Source organism: Oncorhynchus tshawytscha, linkage group LG24 (assembly GCF_018296145.1).
Source record: "Oncorhynchus tshawytscha isolate Ot180627B linkage group LG24, Otsh_v2.0, whole genome shotgun sequence".
Classification (NCBI taxonomy): Eukaryota; Metazoa; Chordata; class Actinopteri; order Salmoniformes; family Salmonidae; genus Oncorhynchus; species Oncorhynchus tshawytscha.
This window is the reverse complement of record NC_056452.1, coordinates 3,872,232-3,887,740: the sequence shown is the minus strand read 5'-3', so window position 1 is coordinate 3,887,740 and position 15,509 is coordinate 3,872,232. Positions and strand designations below refer to the sequence as shown.

The 15,509-nt window shown below is 42.7% G+C and overlaps 1 protein-coding gene across 5 annotated transcripts in view; it reads left to right on the top strand.

Annotated features, from left to right (window-relative positions):
• Positions 1–15,509, top strand: part of taok2b (TAO kinase 2b) — a 61,604-nt gene that overhangs the window by 33,449 nt on the left and 12,646 nt on the right. For 4 of the 5 annotated variants that reach the window (XM_024387100.2, XM_024387101.2, XM_024387099.2 and 1 more), the window contains 4 exons: positions 149–326; positions 787–915; positions 9,702–9,905; positions 10,353–13,738. In XM_024387100.2, the coding sequence (XP_024242868.1) occupies positions 149–326; positions 787–915; positions 9,702–9,905; positions 10,353–12,296 (2,455 nt within the window). In that variant the 3' untranslated portion in view covers positions 12,297–13,738. Of the gene's footprint in view, positions 1–148; positions 327–786; positions 916–9,701; positions 9,906–10,352; positions 13,739–15,509 lie in introns of those variants that run through there. The other variant, XM_024387104.2, reaches the window with a different exon arrangement.

The following is a 15,509-nucleotide window of genomic DNA, read 5'->3' as shown; positions in this document are numbered from 1 at the left end:
GGAACCATGTAAAACCGACCGGCGCGGTTGGCTGTACTGGTTGTCAAAATATCTGAATCGGGCTGCTTATGTAATTGCCCATTCCATTTGGCTGTACTAGTTTTTGACATACTTTTCTCGTGTCAAATCCTCCTTTATCCCGTCCCAGGTACAAGCGCATGCGGCGGCAGCACCAGAAGCAGCTGATGGGCCTCGAAAACAAGCTGAAGGCGGAGATGGATGAGCATCAGCTGAGGCTGGACAAGGAGTTGGAGAACCAGAGAAACAGCTTTGGAGGGGAGGGGGACAAGCTGAGCAAGAAGCACCAGGCTATCCTGGAGAAGGAGGTAAGGGAAGGAGGGAGGTATGGATCAGGAGCGAGGTAGGTGGGGACAACCTCAGCAAAAAAGCACAAGGCAATCCTGGAGAAAGAGGGATGGAGGGAGGAGTGAGGGGATGGGGACAAACTGAGCAAGTAGCACCAAGCCATCCTGGAGAAAGGTGAGAGAGGGAGGGATAGGAAGGGAAGGAGGAGTGTGAGATTGGGAAGGTGGGGACAACCTTAGCAAGAAGCACCAGGTTGAAGAAAGAGGTACAGATGGGGGGGTGGACAGGAGTGGAATGAGATGGAAGGAAACGTTGAAAGAAAAGAGGAAAGGGTATTGGCGACGGGGCGGCTATCCCAGGATCTCAGTGTACATTTGTAGGCCAAAGTAGATAGTCAAGCCGTATATAAGCTCTAGAATTTAGGGAGGGGGTTTAGCTATATTCTTAGTTTGCTTATGGCCATGTGTGGTTGGTTTTCAGACCAAGGCAGCCCTGGCTGAGGAGAAGAAGTTCCAGCAGCACATCCTGGCCCAGCAGAAGAAGGAACTGACCAGCCTGCTGGAATCCCAGAAACGCCAGTACCGCGCACGCAAGGAGCAGCTCAAAGAGGTACAACCACACTGCAACCATACTGTAAATACTCATCAACCATACCGTAACTACACACTAACCATACTGCAATTACAAACTAATCGTACTGCAATTACTCACCAACCAATAATCAATCTACTAGGGCTGCGCGATATTGGCAAACAAATCTAATTGCCATTTTCTTGACCAAATATTGTGATTGCAATTTGACATGTAATATAAATCAAAACACTTGGGTTAGCTGTTGGAATCGTAGAAATGGAATTACTTCTATTAAGAAGCAAAGTGGAAAGCAGCAGCATTCTTGTTTGGAACAATCGGTTGACTGCATTTGATCTAACAGAACATGCAATATGGATAATGCACATGTCAGTATTGTGATGACTTTTTTCCCCCCTTTTTTAATTAAAAAATATATATTTATACAGTACCAGTCAAAAGTTTGGATGCCTACTCATTCAAGGGTTTTTCTTTTTACTATTTTCTACTCACTTTTTCTGTGGCTAAAGCAACTAGGCTCGTAATTTAACAATTGTATTCGTATTAACAGATGGCATACAAGTTTGATATTAAGGCACGTGGAAGTTCACATGTCCGGTATTTTGATTTAAAAAATAAAGTTCAAACCGCTCTCCTGTGAAGTCGTGACATACACCTAGTTTCCTGAATCAGGTCACATATGCCTTGTCACCCTGCTTAACCACAGTTTACTAATGTGGTGATGTTTGGCATAAGAGTTCTTTCATCTTTTTACGCCAATAACAAATGCACCACATATTGAATCTACACCCTTCAGCGATTTGTTTGAATCACGCGGCGTGCAACAAAGTTTGACTATTCGTGCTCTCGCCCATATATACTGCCAATTTTAATGTTACCTAATATATACTGTCCTTGATTTTCACAAGGATTATTTAACCCCAAAATCTGCTAAAAAGCAAGGTTGGTCCAAGCTCTCTGATTCATAATGCATAATATTTTTCTTACCTCACAAAGGCAGTCCCAACAGTCCCAACCTTGGCTAGCTTTCAGGCCAACGTTACTTCCAGACACAAACGAGAATGTCTTCACTCTCCGTTCTACTCACCTAGCTGAGCTGGTTAAGCTTTCTTTTTTTTCCAAGTTATTCAAAATGTTGGTGACTAAATGCTGCTGGCAATTTAAATGACGCTATTTCCTTAACCTTGACTGACACAGGCCATATTCAACGGGCGTTGCGCATTCGTAAATAAATCAGTTATTCTGCGCTCTGGTACATTCAGACAACTCCTCTGAAGTCCGAACAATTGCCTGAGTGAATTTACCAAGTACCCCATTTTAACAATGTCCATTGAACGCACAATGACTATACCATTTAGCTAAGCTAAGAATGACATGAATAATCAAGTCGACACACGTTGGGTAGTTGAATAGCATATAGTTAGTAAACGATATGCCATGTGGTTCATAAGGATAGCGCCAGCAACAAATTTGTCATACTTTTAACAGAATGTATATCTTACTTCCAATTAGCATACTACATTCTCAAATTACTTCACAAATAGTACAGTTGGTACAGTGCGATTACGCTGATAAAACGCTAACATCAATACGCTTGTGTATTGAGCTAAAGGTTATTTTATGTCATTGTGCCAAGTCACAATTGCATCCCTGAATTCTCTTATTTAGTTTGGAATTTTCCTGTCACCAGGGAAATGTTACCAATAGCTATCCATGATTGTTTTTTTCCCATTCGAGCCAAATTGGTAGAATGCTTGTGCGCTGCTATTAGTGTCTTTGCTTTGCTGTAGTTTACCTCTTCTATTAATTTCTTTCTGCCTCTCTCTCCTCGCGGTTTTAATATACTCATCTTTTTCTGAGATGACCCAGACTGAGAGAATCCCATAAGCGTTTAGTCATAAAATGCTTTGAACTTTTATAGCTATCAAATGATCCATGAGTGTTGTTTAAGTTGCATTTCATTATATTTCCAGTGTTACTTTCGTAAAAGATTATATACACACAACGTTATTTCTCATTCATTTTTTTTTTCTTATCTTCAAAGAATCAATATATAACGTAGGAAATGTTAGGTACTCACATTAATTAACAACTCCGTGTGCGTTTCCTGACTCTCCATCGCTACCACTCCAAGCAGAAACCAGAAGCGTTCGTTTCCCAGATGCTGCCCGGCCGGTCATTGGAATAATTCTCAACTGTTCTCTAGACTTCCAGATATCATAGATTTGCCGCTATAGTCTAAAAAAATAACATCTAGCATGGGGTGATTTATTATGATGAGCAGTGTTGAACGGACCCCAAGATAACGCTACACATCTCAACTTACTTTCTAAAGTAACAACAGCTTATTATACACATTCCTATATCTTATTATCCAAACTTCAGATCGACACTTATTTCCACACTCTCACATCACATTCATAAACACAGTATACACGGGAAATGAGTCGGACGAGGAAAACCCCGGTTTAGCGCTGTTTTATTTTAGATAACAAAACCCTGTCTATGAACAGGGAAACCCATACCATTATCAAAATATTGCCTAATTAGTGGTCCCACAACAGGGTGTTGTATCCACACTGGGATATCGCCTACTGGGATTACTATGGTATAGATTCTCCTACATCTATCCAATTGTGCAAAACTACGAACAGCGTACCCATGTCTCCTACCTATGTAACACGGTCCCAGAAAATCCAGTTTTACCTCGTATTTTAAGTATCAGGAATAACAAAACATGCACAATAACATTTAACAATAGTAACCGGGGCATACCCGTTTACCTCATTTATTAAACATTTTACATTACACGTTCAAATTTGAACTTCACCAAGCCAGATGCCCTTGCAACCCCTCACCTGCACTCTAGTCCCTCATTCAATGAGCTTCACCAAGCCGAGTTCCCTCGCAAGATTAGCTGCGCTATAGTCCTTCACTCCACATTAACCACACCAGTCCTACTGTGATCAACTCAGACCCACGCCACTGGCTAATCAACAATTATGCCCAAGGATACCTCAGTCCTGCTTTTTATTTTATAACCTGCAGGAATATTTTCTATAGCGCTTTTGACTTTCTCTTAGGCCATTATTAGTCCGAGCAAGGTCTAGTTATACATTCGGTACACACAAATTTGGATGTTATTCCGTTCCCCAAGGTTCTAGTTCTACATCCGGTACACACAGATTTGGATGCTCACCTTCTTTTGATCACGTTGGTTTGGATGCTAATCTTAATTGTTCTTAAAGGATTGGACCTTTTTTCTCTTTAATTTCCCCCCTAAAATGACATACAGGCAGTTAGATTTGGATATCTCAGGACCTGAAGCAATGATATGCATATTATTGATAGCATTTGAAAGCAAACACTGAAGTTTGTGGAAATGTGAAATTAATGTAGGCGAATATAACACATTAGATCTCGTAAAAGGTAATAAATCCCCCATCTTTGAAATGCAAGAGGGAGGCCAAAATTAAATATTCCAGGTTAGGCGCAATTTAGATTTTGCCACTAGATGGTAGCAGTGTATTAGCTACGTTTTAGACTGATTCAATGAACCATTGCATTTCTGTTCAAAATGTTCTATCAAGTCTGCCCAAATGTGCCTAATTTGATTTATTAATACATTTTCAAGTTCATAACTGTGTATACTCCTCAAACAATATCATGGTATTCTTTCACTGTAATAGCTACTGTAAATTAGACAGTGCAGTTAGATTAACAAGAATTTAAGCTTTCTGCCCATATCAGATATGTCTGTCCTGGGAAATGTGCTTGTTTCTTAAAACATCATGCTAATCACATTAGCCTTCGTTAGCTCAACCATCCCGCGGGGGAGACTAGTTAACCTGTAGAGGTTAACTAGTTCATACTGATCCTAGTTTGCATCCGATACACACAGATTAGGATGTTAACGTCAGATGGCAGTTCCCTCAGAACGCCATTGTAATTAATTATTTATTATTGTTTCCAAGAAATGTGAGTCTCACCCTATTTCTGTCTCTGTTCGGAACACCGTAACCACCTGCCTGACACCCTCCTTCAGATCTTAGGCAGGCCTCAGGAGCCATCAGCAGAGTTTGGTTTCCCATCTGCGGTGCCAAATATTGTGATGAATATTCTATTCAAGTGAGCGAGACATGGTCATTTCTATAAACAATTCTTTATTCAATATCGATTCATTATTGCAGTAATTAATACCAGTCAGGACTGTTGGGCTGAGCAGCCTACCCTTTACAGACCATGCTGTTCCTTTTTTTCTTTAACCTGATACCAAGATTGCTCAGTCATAGCTGGTTCAACCCCCCCCCCCGGGCACCGTAAGCCACTTTGGGTTCATCCTGTGGTCATCTGCCTCTGGTGTTGTCTCCCAGATGCCAGAATAATTAGGAATACTGAGCCTGGAGGAACAGAACAAAGGCCTATCTCGGTGATACCCACCACATCTGATCTACGGAATGCCAGCTATTGTTTTTTTTAAATCACCAAGCCATGACTTGCCAGCCCAAGCAAAAGGGGTATGAATACTTTCGGAAGGCACTTAGTTTTAGGGTCACTTAGAAATGTCCTTGTTTTTGAAAGAAAAGCACTTTTTTTGTCCATCGAATTGTAACATCAAATTGATCCGGAATACAGCCTAGACAATATTAATATTGGAAATGACTACTGTAGCTGGGAGCGGCTGATTTTTAATGGAATATCTACATAGGCGTACAGAGGCCCATTATCAGCAACCATCAATCCTGTGATCCAATGGCACGTTGTTAGCTAATCAAAATTTGTCATTTTAAAAGGCTAATTGATCATAAAGAGAACCCTTTTGCAATTATGTGAGCACAGCTGAAAACTGTTGTGCTGGTTTTAAAGAAGCAATAAAACTGGCCTTTAGACTAGTTGCGTATCTAGAGCATTGACATTTGTTAGTTCAATTAGACTTAAAATGGCCAGAAGCAAAGAACTTTCTTCTGAAACTTGTCAGTCTATTCTTGTTCTGGGAAATGATGGCTATTCCATGTGAGAAATTGCCAAGAAACTGAAGATCTCGTACAACGCTGCGTACTACTCCCTTCACAGAATAGCGCAACTTGCTCTAAACCAGAATAGAAAGAGTGGGAGGCCCCGGTGCACAACTGTGCAAGAGGACAAGTACATTAGTGTCTAGTTTGAGAAACAGGTGCCTCAAGTCCTCAACTGGCAGCTTCATTAAATAGTACCCGCAAAGTACCAGTCTGAAACATCAACAGTGAAAAGGTGTCTCTGGGATGCTGGCCTTTTAGGCAGAGATCCTCTCTCCAGTGTCTGTTCTTTTGCCCATCCTCTTGAAACTCTGGGGGCAGTATTTCATTTTTGGATGAAAAACGTTCCCGTTTTAAACTAGATATTTTGTCACGAAAAGATGCTCGACTATGCATATAATTGACAGCTTTGAAAGAAGACACTGACGTTTCCAAAACTGCAAAGATATTGTCTGTGAGTGCCACAGAACTGATGTTACAGGTGAAACCCAGATAAAAATCCAACCAGGAAGGGCCGCATTTTTTGAAACCGCCTCATGCCAATGACTCCTTATATGGCTGTGAATGAGCTACGAATGAGCTTACGTTTTCCACGCATTCCCCAAGGTGTCTACAGCATTGTGATGTCTTTTTAGGCATTTCCATTGGACAATAGCTGTAAGGGACCATATTTAACGAGTGGTCATATGGTGTATCCTGGAGAAAAGCTTGTTATGAGAAACCAATTGCCTCGACGGATATATTATCGAATATATATGTTAAAAACACCTTGAGGATGGATCCTAAACAACGTTTGCCGTGTTTCTGTCGATACTATGGAGCAAATTTTGAAAAAGTTTTGCGTTATAGTTTAAGCATTTTTAGGTCGATTTCTCAACCAAGCATGATGAAGAAATGGGAGCTTTTTCGCCTACAAAAATATTCTTTTTGGAAAAAAGGAACATTTGCTATCTAACTGGGAGTCTCCTGAGTGAAAGCATCTGAAGTTCTTCAAAGGTAAATTATTTAATTTGGTTGCTTTTCTTATTTTCGTGAAAATGTTGCCTGCTGCCAGCAGAGCCTAGCATAGCATTATGCCATGATAAACATACACACATGCTTGTCTAGCGTTGGCTGTAATGCATATTTTGAAAATCTGAGATGAGTGTTGTTAACAAAAGGCTAAGCTTGTGTTTGAATATATTTATTTCATTTCATTTGCGATTTTCATGAATAGGAAAAGTTGCGTTATGCTAATGCATTTGAGGCTATGATTACGCTCCCGGATACGGGATTGCTCGTCGCAGGAGGTTAATCTTTTCTTTTTATTGGCCAGTGTGAGATATGGCTTTTTCTTTGCCGCTGCCTAGAAGACCAGCATCCTATAATTTGCCCCCCACAACCGCAAATGTTCCATGTCACCAGTCTGACTTTTAGCCCCAAAATACCATCCTGGAATGGTTGTGAACTAGAAATGAATCCTTAAGAGGTCAAATGAAAAAGAACGATTGTGGAGCAGCATGAAAAAACAAATCTGAATATAAAATAAATTAAAATCCTCTAGAGAAGGAGAGCACAGTCTTTGCCCCACCACCCCCAACATACACAAAAATGAAATAAAATTGATGGTATAATACCATTTCAAAGAAAATCCTCGTCATTATGAACGAGACAAGCAGCAGAAATTCTCTTACTCAGCCACCGTTGATTACCCTAAACGTGATGTGAGGTTAAACTGACCTAGGAAAGAAGTTACATATACCCTTGAAATAAAAAAAATAAAAAAATGGCATTAGGTAAGTGCACAATTTGGGTTTCGGTCACACTTTAAACAAAGAGTATAATCTTATGCTTCAGTTTTTCCAGTTGTCAGAGACCTCGTACGACTTCTTTTCTACATCGCTCAACCGGAAGCCAGTATTTCGATGTGAATTTGATTAATTGTCCAGCTCTACCATCTACTCACCAACCCTACTGAAGACATACTATAACTGAGGTATTCAACTGGGGGTCCACAAAAAAAAGTGTATGTATACACACACACGCACTGAAGAATTTTTGTTTTGTTTCAATGGCTTTATGAATATTGCTAGCAACAGAAACACATTTTTTATTACATACCTACAGTAGAAAATATTTTTTCTAATGTAGTCAACTTTAGTCCTCAACTCCTAAGTATTGAGCAAATTACACTCATTGGAGCCAGTTACACTCCCTGGAGTGTCTGACATAGGCTTTGAAAGAGCACCCGCGAATAGGCTACCAGTGTGTCAAGTACCGATGGCTGCTGGTAAGCTTTCTTCACTTGGACATTTTTGCCAACACATGGCTAACCTTTGTTTAACCAGCTAAACAGCTGCTCTTAGCAAAATGGTGTTTATAGTTACTAGCTTTCTAGCTAATAGGCTATGTTAGAGTTTATACTTCCTCTTCCAATTATGTGGGAAGGTCAAAATAAAGAAACTATTTACCAAATATATTTATTCTAAAATGTTCATTACTTCTCCTTGCCATTCACCTGATAAGACGAGACTTGCTATATACATTTTTTTTAAACGTATACTGGTGGTCCCTGAGTCGCCGGTTTGCCTGGGAGCCGGTCCCTGAGCATGAATAAGTTTAAGTACCCTGCTATAACAACTCACCAACCATAGTTTAAATACACTGAACAAAAATATAAACACATGTAAAGTGTTGGTCCCATGTTACATACCCACAAAAAGCCAATTTCTCTCATTTTGGACAAAAATGTGTTTACATACCTGTTAGTGAGCATTTCTCCTTTGCCAAGATGATCCATCCACCTGACTGGTCAAGCATATCAAGAAGTTGATTAAACAGCATGATCATTACACAGGTGCACCTTGTGCTGGGGACAATAAAAGGCCACTCTAAAATGTAGTTTTGTCACACAACGCAATCCACAGATGTCTCAAGTTTTGAGGGAGCGTGCAATCGGCATGCTGACTGCACAATAGTCCACCAGAGCTGTTGCCAGAGAATTGAATGTTAATTTCTCTACCATAAGCTGCCTCCAATGTAATTTTAGAGAATTTGGCAGTACTTCCAACTGGCCTCACAACCGCAGACCACATGTAACCACGTCAGTCCAGGACTACCTCATCCGTCTTCTTCACCTGCGGGATCGTCTTTGGTGGGGGTGTAATAATATTTGTGTGTTTTGTGGGGGAAAAACTCACTGATTGGCTGGGCCTGGCTGCCAAGTGGGTGGTCCTATGCCCTCCAAGGCCCACCCAAAGCTGCACTGCTGCCCAGTCATGTGAAATCCGTAGATTAGGACTAATGAATTTATTTAAATTGACTGATTTCCTTTATATGAACTATAACTCAGTAAAATCTTTGAAATAGTTGCATGTTGCGCTTATATTTTTTTCGTTCTGTATACTTACCAACCCTGCTTTAATTACTCACCAACCTTAGTCAGCTGCTTACCAACCATACCCATACTGTAACAACTCACCAACCACACTGCAACCAAACCCTCAATTACTCACGAACCGTACCGCAACCCCTAGTCATAATTATTCACTAACCACATCGCAATCGGGATGTAACTACTCACCAACCACACTTCAACCACTCATAGCTGAGAAGTACAGCTACGCACCCAAATCATCTGGATGTTAACAATGGCCGTTAAAAGATACAGCCATATACCAACCACGCAGCAACCACTATTAACCCCTGCCAATCCGCATGCCACCACTATACCTTAATCACGAGCTATTATATTGACCTATCAAGTGGCGGGTGTCACTCTCTGACCCTTTCTCATGCTGTATTTCACAGGAACTGAACGAGAACCAGTTGACCCCTAAGCGTGAGAAGCAGGAGTGGCTGGTGCATCAGAAGGAGTGTCTCCAGCAGCTGCAGGCGGAAGATGAGGCGGGGCTCCTGCGCCGCCAGAGGCAGTACTATGAGCTGCAGTGTCGCCAGTACAAGAGGAAGATGCTGCTGGCGCGCCACAATCTGGAGCAGGACCTACTCCGAGAGGTATAGTACATCAACAGTTCTCATGATATAATGCAGGGGTTAAAGTTCTCTGTCACTGCGACCGATTTTTTTTTAAATGTTAAAAATGTTAAAGGTCTGAAATTGGTCTAACGCGCTGTTTAATACATGTACAAAATTATCCTCCTTCCCTAAAAGCAGGACTCTCATAACCTCGGTTTCATGTAAAAAAAAAAAAAGTTAACTTGGGCCCCAGACAATCGATATGAGATCGACTTAAGTTTCAGCCATGGGATTTTTCCCCCTTTAACCCCGATATATAAAGCTACCTCTGATGTTATATAGTACAGCACTAATGCCCCAACATGCAAAAAGGACATCATATTTGGGTTGTTATCTGGTCGGATTCCAGATTCTCTCCATTTATCCAAACGTCTTTCCCTACCCTCATCTGTTGCGCTCTCCTTTGTTTCTTCCTTCTCCATCTAGGACCTGAACAAGAAGCAGACGCTGAAGGACCTGGAGTGCGCAATGCTTCTGCGCCACCACGAGTCCACCCAGGAGATGGAGTTCCGGCAGCTGGGCTCGGTGCAGCGCACGCGGGCTGACCTGATCCGCACACAGCACCAGACGGAGCTCACCAATCAGATGGAGTACAACAAGCGACGCGAGCAGGAGCTGAGGCAGAAGCACGCCGTGGAGGTCCGCCAGCAGCCCAAGAGCCTCAAAGTGAGTGAGAGCGAGACCCCCGGTAACCAAACCCAGAACCAGCCACCTCCAGAGGAGGAGAACAAGGGGGAGGAGTACCAGGAGACAGGGGGGCTAAGGGGAGCCCAGGCTGGGGCTGAGGGAGTGGAAGAGGTGGTGCTGGTAGAGGAAGGGGAGAAGGAAGAGGTGGAAGAATGTGAAACCAAAGAGGAAATGGAGGGTAACAAAGGAAAGGTTAGGAAAGGTTTTGAAGGAGGGAAAGAAAAGGTGGTGAGAGACCAAAGTGGAGATGGAGAGAATGAGAAGGGAGAAGAGAAGGACATGGGAAATGGGGATGAGGTTTGCTCCATTGTAGAAACAAAGGTTGAAGTAGAGGAGGAGAAGAGCGAGAAAAGCGAAGATAACGAAGGTCAAGAACTTGAGTGGAAAACAGGGGAGGGAGGAGAGCAAAGGCAGGTGGAGGGAGTGCAGTGGGGGGAGGAAGATGGGGATGAGGAAGACGAAGCGAGATATGTTCTCGACGATGACGATGAGGAGGAGGATAGGGGCGTGGCAGACGGCTGTCCGTCTGAGCTCATCTCCTCCCCATCCCTGGAACGGAGGCATATCCGCGATCAGCGCAAGGGGGACGAACTCTCAGAGTTCTACTTCCCCGACACCCTTGAGGAACTCGAGCCTCTTCACCTCTCTGCCCCACCCCTTTCTCCGCCCCCTGTCCCCTCTTCCTTTCCCTCCCTCTTCTCTCATGCCATCTGCCTCCTCCTCTCCCTCTCGGCCGCCGCCCAGCCCTCCAACCTCACCTTCCTCATACTCTCAGTCTTCCTCCTCTCCCTTCGTCGCTCTCCCCCTCTCCCCTCGCTGGCCTCCCTCCTCCTCTCGGGTGAGCTCGCCCTCCTCGCCCTCTTCTTCTCCTACCTCTTCCTCCGCTCCTGCTGCTCCCTCTCTCTCTCCACCTACCTGTCCCTCACTCTGTGGGCATGCGGTCTTTTCAGCCTGGGCCTCTCGCTGAGCCTGGGTCTCTATTATGTCCCCGTAGCCCTGATCTCTGCCTCCTTCCTCAGCTCGCCTTCCCTCTTCCTCTCCCTCTATCTTGTGGTGGTGCTGGTGGTGCGACCGGCGCGCGTCTTCCTACAAAACGCCCCCCGGAAACTCAACCGTTTGTGGATGAGGTTCCTCTTTCGCCTTCCCCGCCCACTCTTCAACATCTGCCAGTCTCTCCTTGGGGGCCTGGCGGAGCGCAGCCTCTATGACATGTTCCCCAAGGCCGGGCGCAACTGGGGCGGGCGCCAGTCCAAAATCCCTGTGCCCCTAAAGAGCCTGCCCTTAGTGCGCCTGGCGGGCAGGGGCCACGTTGGCTCGCCCCTTGCCACGTGCCTCCTCTGGGTCAGGCGCTTTATCAGACGCCCCCTAGGGGTCCTTGCCGACCTTGCCAACTCGGTCGTGCTAAGGCTAGCTAGCAGGGTCCTTAAAGAGCTGCCTCCCGAGTGCCTGAGCAGACTTCGTACATTCGGTCTGCTGAGAGAGGAGAAACCTAGCAGGCTGCCCAGGCTACTGCCCAGGGAGGTCAGAGAGCAGAAACAGAGGGAGAGGAGGAAGAGAGAGAGGGAGCGGCAAAGAAGGGAGGAGAGAGAATGTATGTTCAGAGATGAGGGGAGGTGGGAATGCGGGTTGAGACGAACGTCATCTGGGCGGAGTGTGAGGGGCAAAGTGCGACCATGGAGATAGTAAGAGAGGGAGGGAGTTGGATAGGGTGTGTGTGTTCCATCTATCACCGTCTGACCATCGTGTGTTTGTTTCCTTTGTTTCAACCCTCCCAAAGATAGGTATACCTATGATGCACACAACCTAACACTGTGTTGCATTGGCTGAATGTAATTGGCCATTTAATGTACTGTATTGCCAAAAGCATCCAGCAACTCCTGTCATGTCACTGTCTTATACCCCATTGAAGTTTCATTGTTTGTCACTCACTATTGTGCTTTTTGTAAAAGTTTAAAAGTTTTCTTTATTTTGTTCTTAATTCGTAAGACAATATGTTTATGGTTATTTCTAAGACCATGTTTGTGCAATCTATTGTGTTTTTATTGAAGTTCTTACGATTTCAGAGATCTTTTTAGTGCACTGTTCACGCACATTGAATTTCTTGTCAGTGGATAATGGTTATCATCAATGGCCACTATTGATTAGATATTATTGGTTGTGGATTGTCCACAAAAATCAAGCATTTCACCCATTATAATACTAAATTACTGTGAAAGTAGAAGTAGGCAAACATCCTGGTCATTTCATTTAACTGCCCCCAAAAAACACTACTAGGTCATTAATATAGTGCAATAAATAATTAACCACACAAACTTCCAGATCAAGATTGCTTCAATCCACAAAGTGAACTTTAATACATTAATGTTATGTACAAGCTAAACTGTACAATTATGTTAAACGCATAGTGTTTGATACGTGAAACTTGACGTAAACTGTAAAATAATTTCCACGTTTTTCTAAAAATCCAGTCATCCGAATATAGGATACAATATGGCATTTTATACTCAATTTCAAGTTAGCCAATGTTTTGGGATATTGCATATTGTATTTGGCTGGGTAGGCTTTGGCTGTCAATTTAGTGAGCTATATTAGATATTTAATTAGTATTGCTCATTGAGAAGAGTCGGCACAGCCAGAAGAGGACTGGCCACCCCTCATAGTCTGGTTCCTCTCTAGGTTTCTTCCTAGGTTCTGGCCTTTTCTAGGGAGTTTTACCTAGCCACCATGCTTCTACACCTGCATTGCTTGCTGTTTGGGGTTTTAGGCTGGGTTTCTGCACAGCACTTTAACATCAGCTGATGTAAGAAGGGCTTTATAAATACATTTGATTGATAGTAAGACCCCAAATGTGAACATGTAGAGAGAAGTGGAAGCTGGTGAAATGGTTATTAGTTATTACATTTCATCTTCTAGATCAGTAGATTCATTATTGTGCTATTGGCAATCTTATATACCGAATGATTTGCCATGTAAACGTTGTTTTTATCATTCTCCTAAATGAAGATACAGCGCTTGTCTGTTCAGCTGTAATTGTTTGAATGACTGTTCTGTTATACAGCCACTGAGGTTAGGCTACCTCCATATATGCAAAAAAAAAAAGTGTTATATAGTTTTTGTTCATTTTAGTATGACCATATGTTTATCATTTTATTGTTTAATTTGGATATTGGTTCAAATAAGTCTTAATGGCTTTAAAACACAAGTCCAAAGATTGAGGGAACAATGCAATACTCAACGAAGAGATTAACCCATTTGAACGTTGTAACGCGTTTTAACTAGTCTAAAACGATGCGAAAGTATTTATCCCAAAAAGGGCTGGAAATTGACTGGCCCCTCCCTCCACTGAGTACTAGTGAGCTTGTCATGCAAATTATATTGAATGATGTTATGTATCCAATAAAATACTTTATATATATATATTATATGTATATGTGGACACACCTTCAAATTAGTTCAGCCACACCCGTTGCTGACAGGTGTATAACATCGAACAAAAAGCCATGCAAGCTCCATAGCCAAACATTGGCAGAAGAATGGCCTTACTGAGAGCTCAGTGACTTTCAACGTGGCACTGTCATAGGATGCCACCTTTCCAACAAGACATGTAGCATTAACATTTCCCTTCACTGAAACTAAGGGCAAGAGCTATGAAAAACAGCCCCATGTCATTATTCCTCCTCCACCAAACTGTACAGTTGTCACTATGCATTGGGGCTGGTAGCGTTCTCCTGGCATCCGCCAAACCCAGATCTGTCCGTCGGACCACCAGACGGTGAAGCGTGATTCATCACTCCAGAAAATGCGTTTCCACTGCTCCAGAGTCCAATGTCAGCGAGCATAACACCATTCCAGCCTATGCTTGGCATTGCACATGGTTATCTTAGGCTTGTGTGCAGCTGCTCAGCCATGGAAAGCCATTTCATGAATCTCCTGATGTACAGTTATTGTGCTGACGTTGCTTCCAGAGGCAGTTTGGAACTTGGTAGTGAATGTTGCAACTGAGGAAAGATGATTTCAGCACTTGGCGATCCCATTCTGTGAGCTTGTGTGGCCTACCACTTTGTGGCTGAGTTGTTGTTGCTCTTAGACGTTTCCACTTGGCTATGGAGTTTGCATGGTTATGTGCTCGATTTTATTCACCTGTCAGCAACGGGTCAGGCTGAAATAGCCAATTCCAATCATTTGAATGGGTGTCTACATCATTTGTGTATAGATAGATGGATAGAAATAAGTATTATACTTAACTACGTTGAATGATTGCTTGGTCACCCGTCCATTGAGTTGCAACTGGTTGTTTAAATGGGCAGTTGGCTATTGAAGAGCCAGGGTAGATGGAGGGCTAATTTAGAAGGATAAACATTTCAGTAAAACATTTTTAGCAAAGAAAAGATTCTTAATAAAAATATATCTATCTACTTGGGAGGTCAGGGGAAATGTACTTTAAAGTGCAGGAATACTACTTTAAATGCAGCTCACCCAGAAAATAGTCCCCTGCATTTTACAGGTGAGCCATTGATGTGGAAGGGTATTATTGAGTGATTCGGCAGGAGGAGCACTCCCTCTCTCCTGCACTGTATTCTAACACAAAGAGAACTAGGGCATTGCTTTCTGGATGGCTTGCATTGGAGGGAGAGTTGGTGAATCCCTAATCCCCTTTTTAAAGGGTGATATATTACATTGTATTCTGGCTCTAAAAAGAGGCATATCTTTTCAGTTTTTCACCTTGTTATTTTGTGAATGTAATTTATGATTTCAAATGATTTCTGCGTCAGTATATTTGTCTTATTTTTCTATGTTTACTTTTCTATGTTTGAATTTCCAGAGTTTTATATGAATATTTAATATATGCAGTATTTCTAAGGTTAGTACTGCATTCTGTGCGTTGGGCCAGTAACC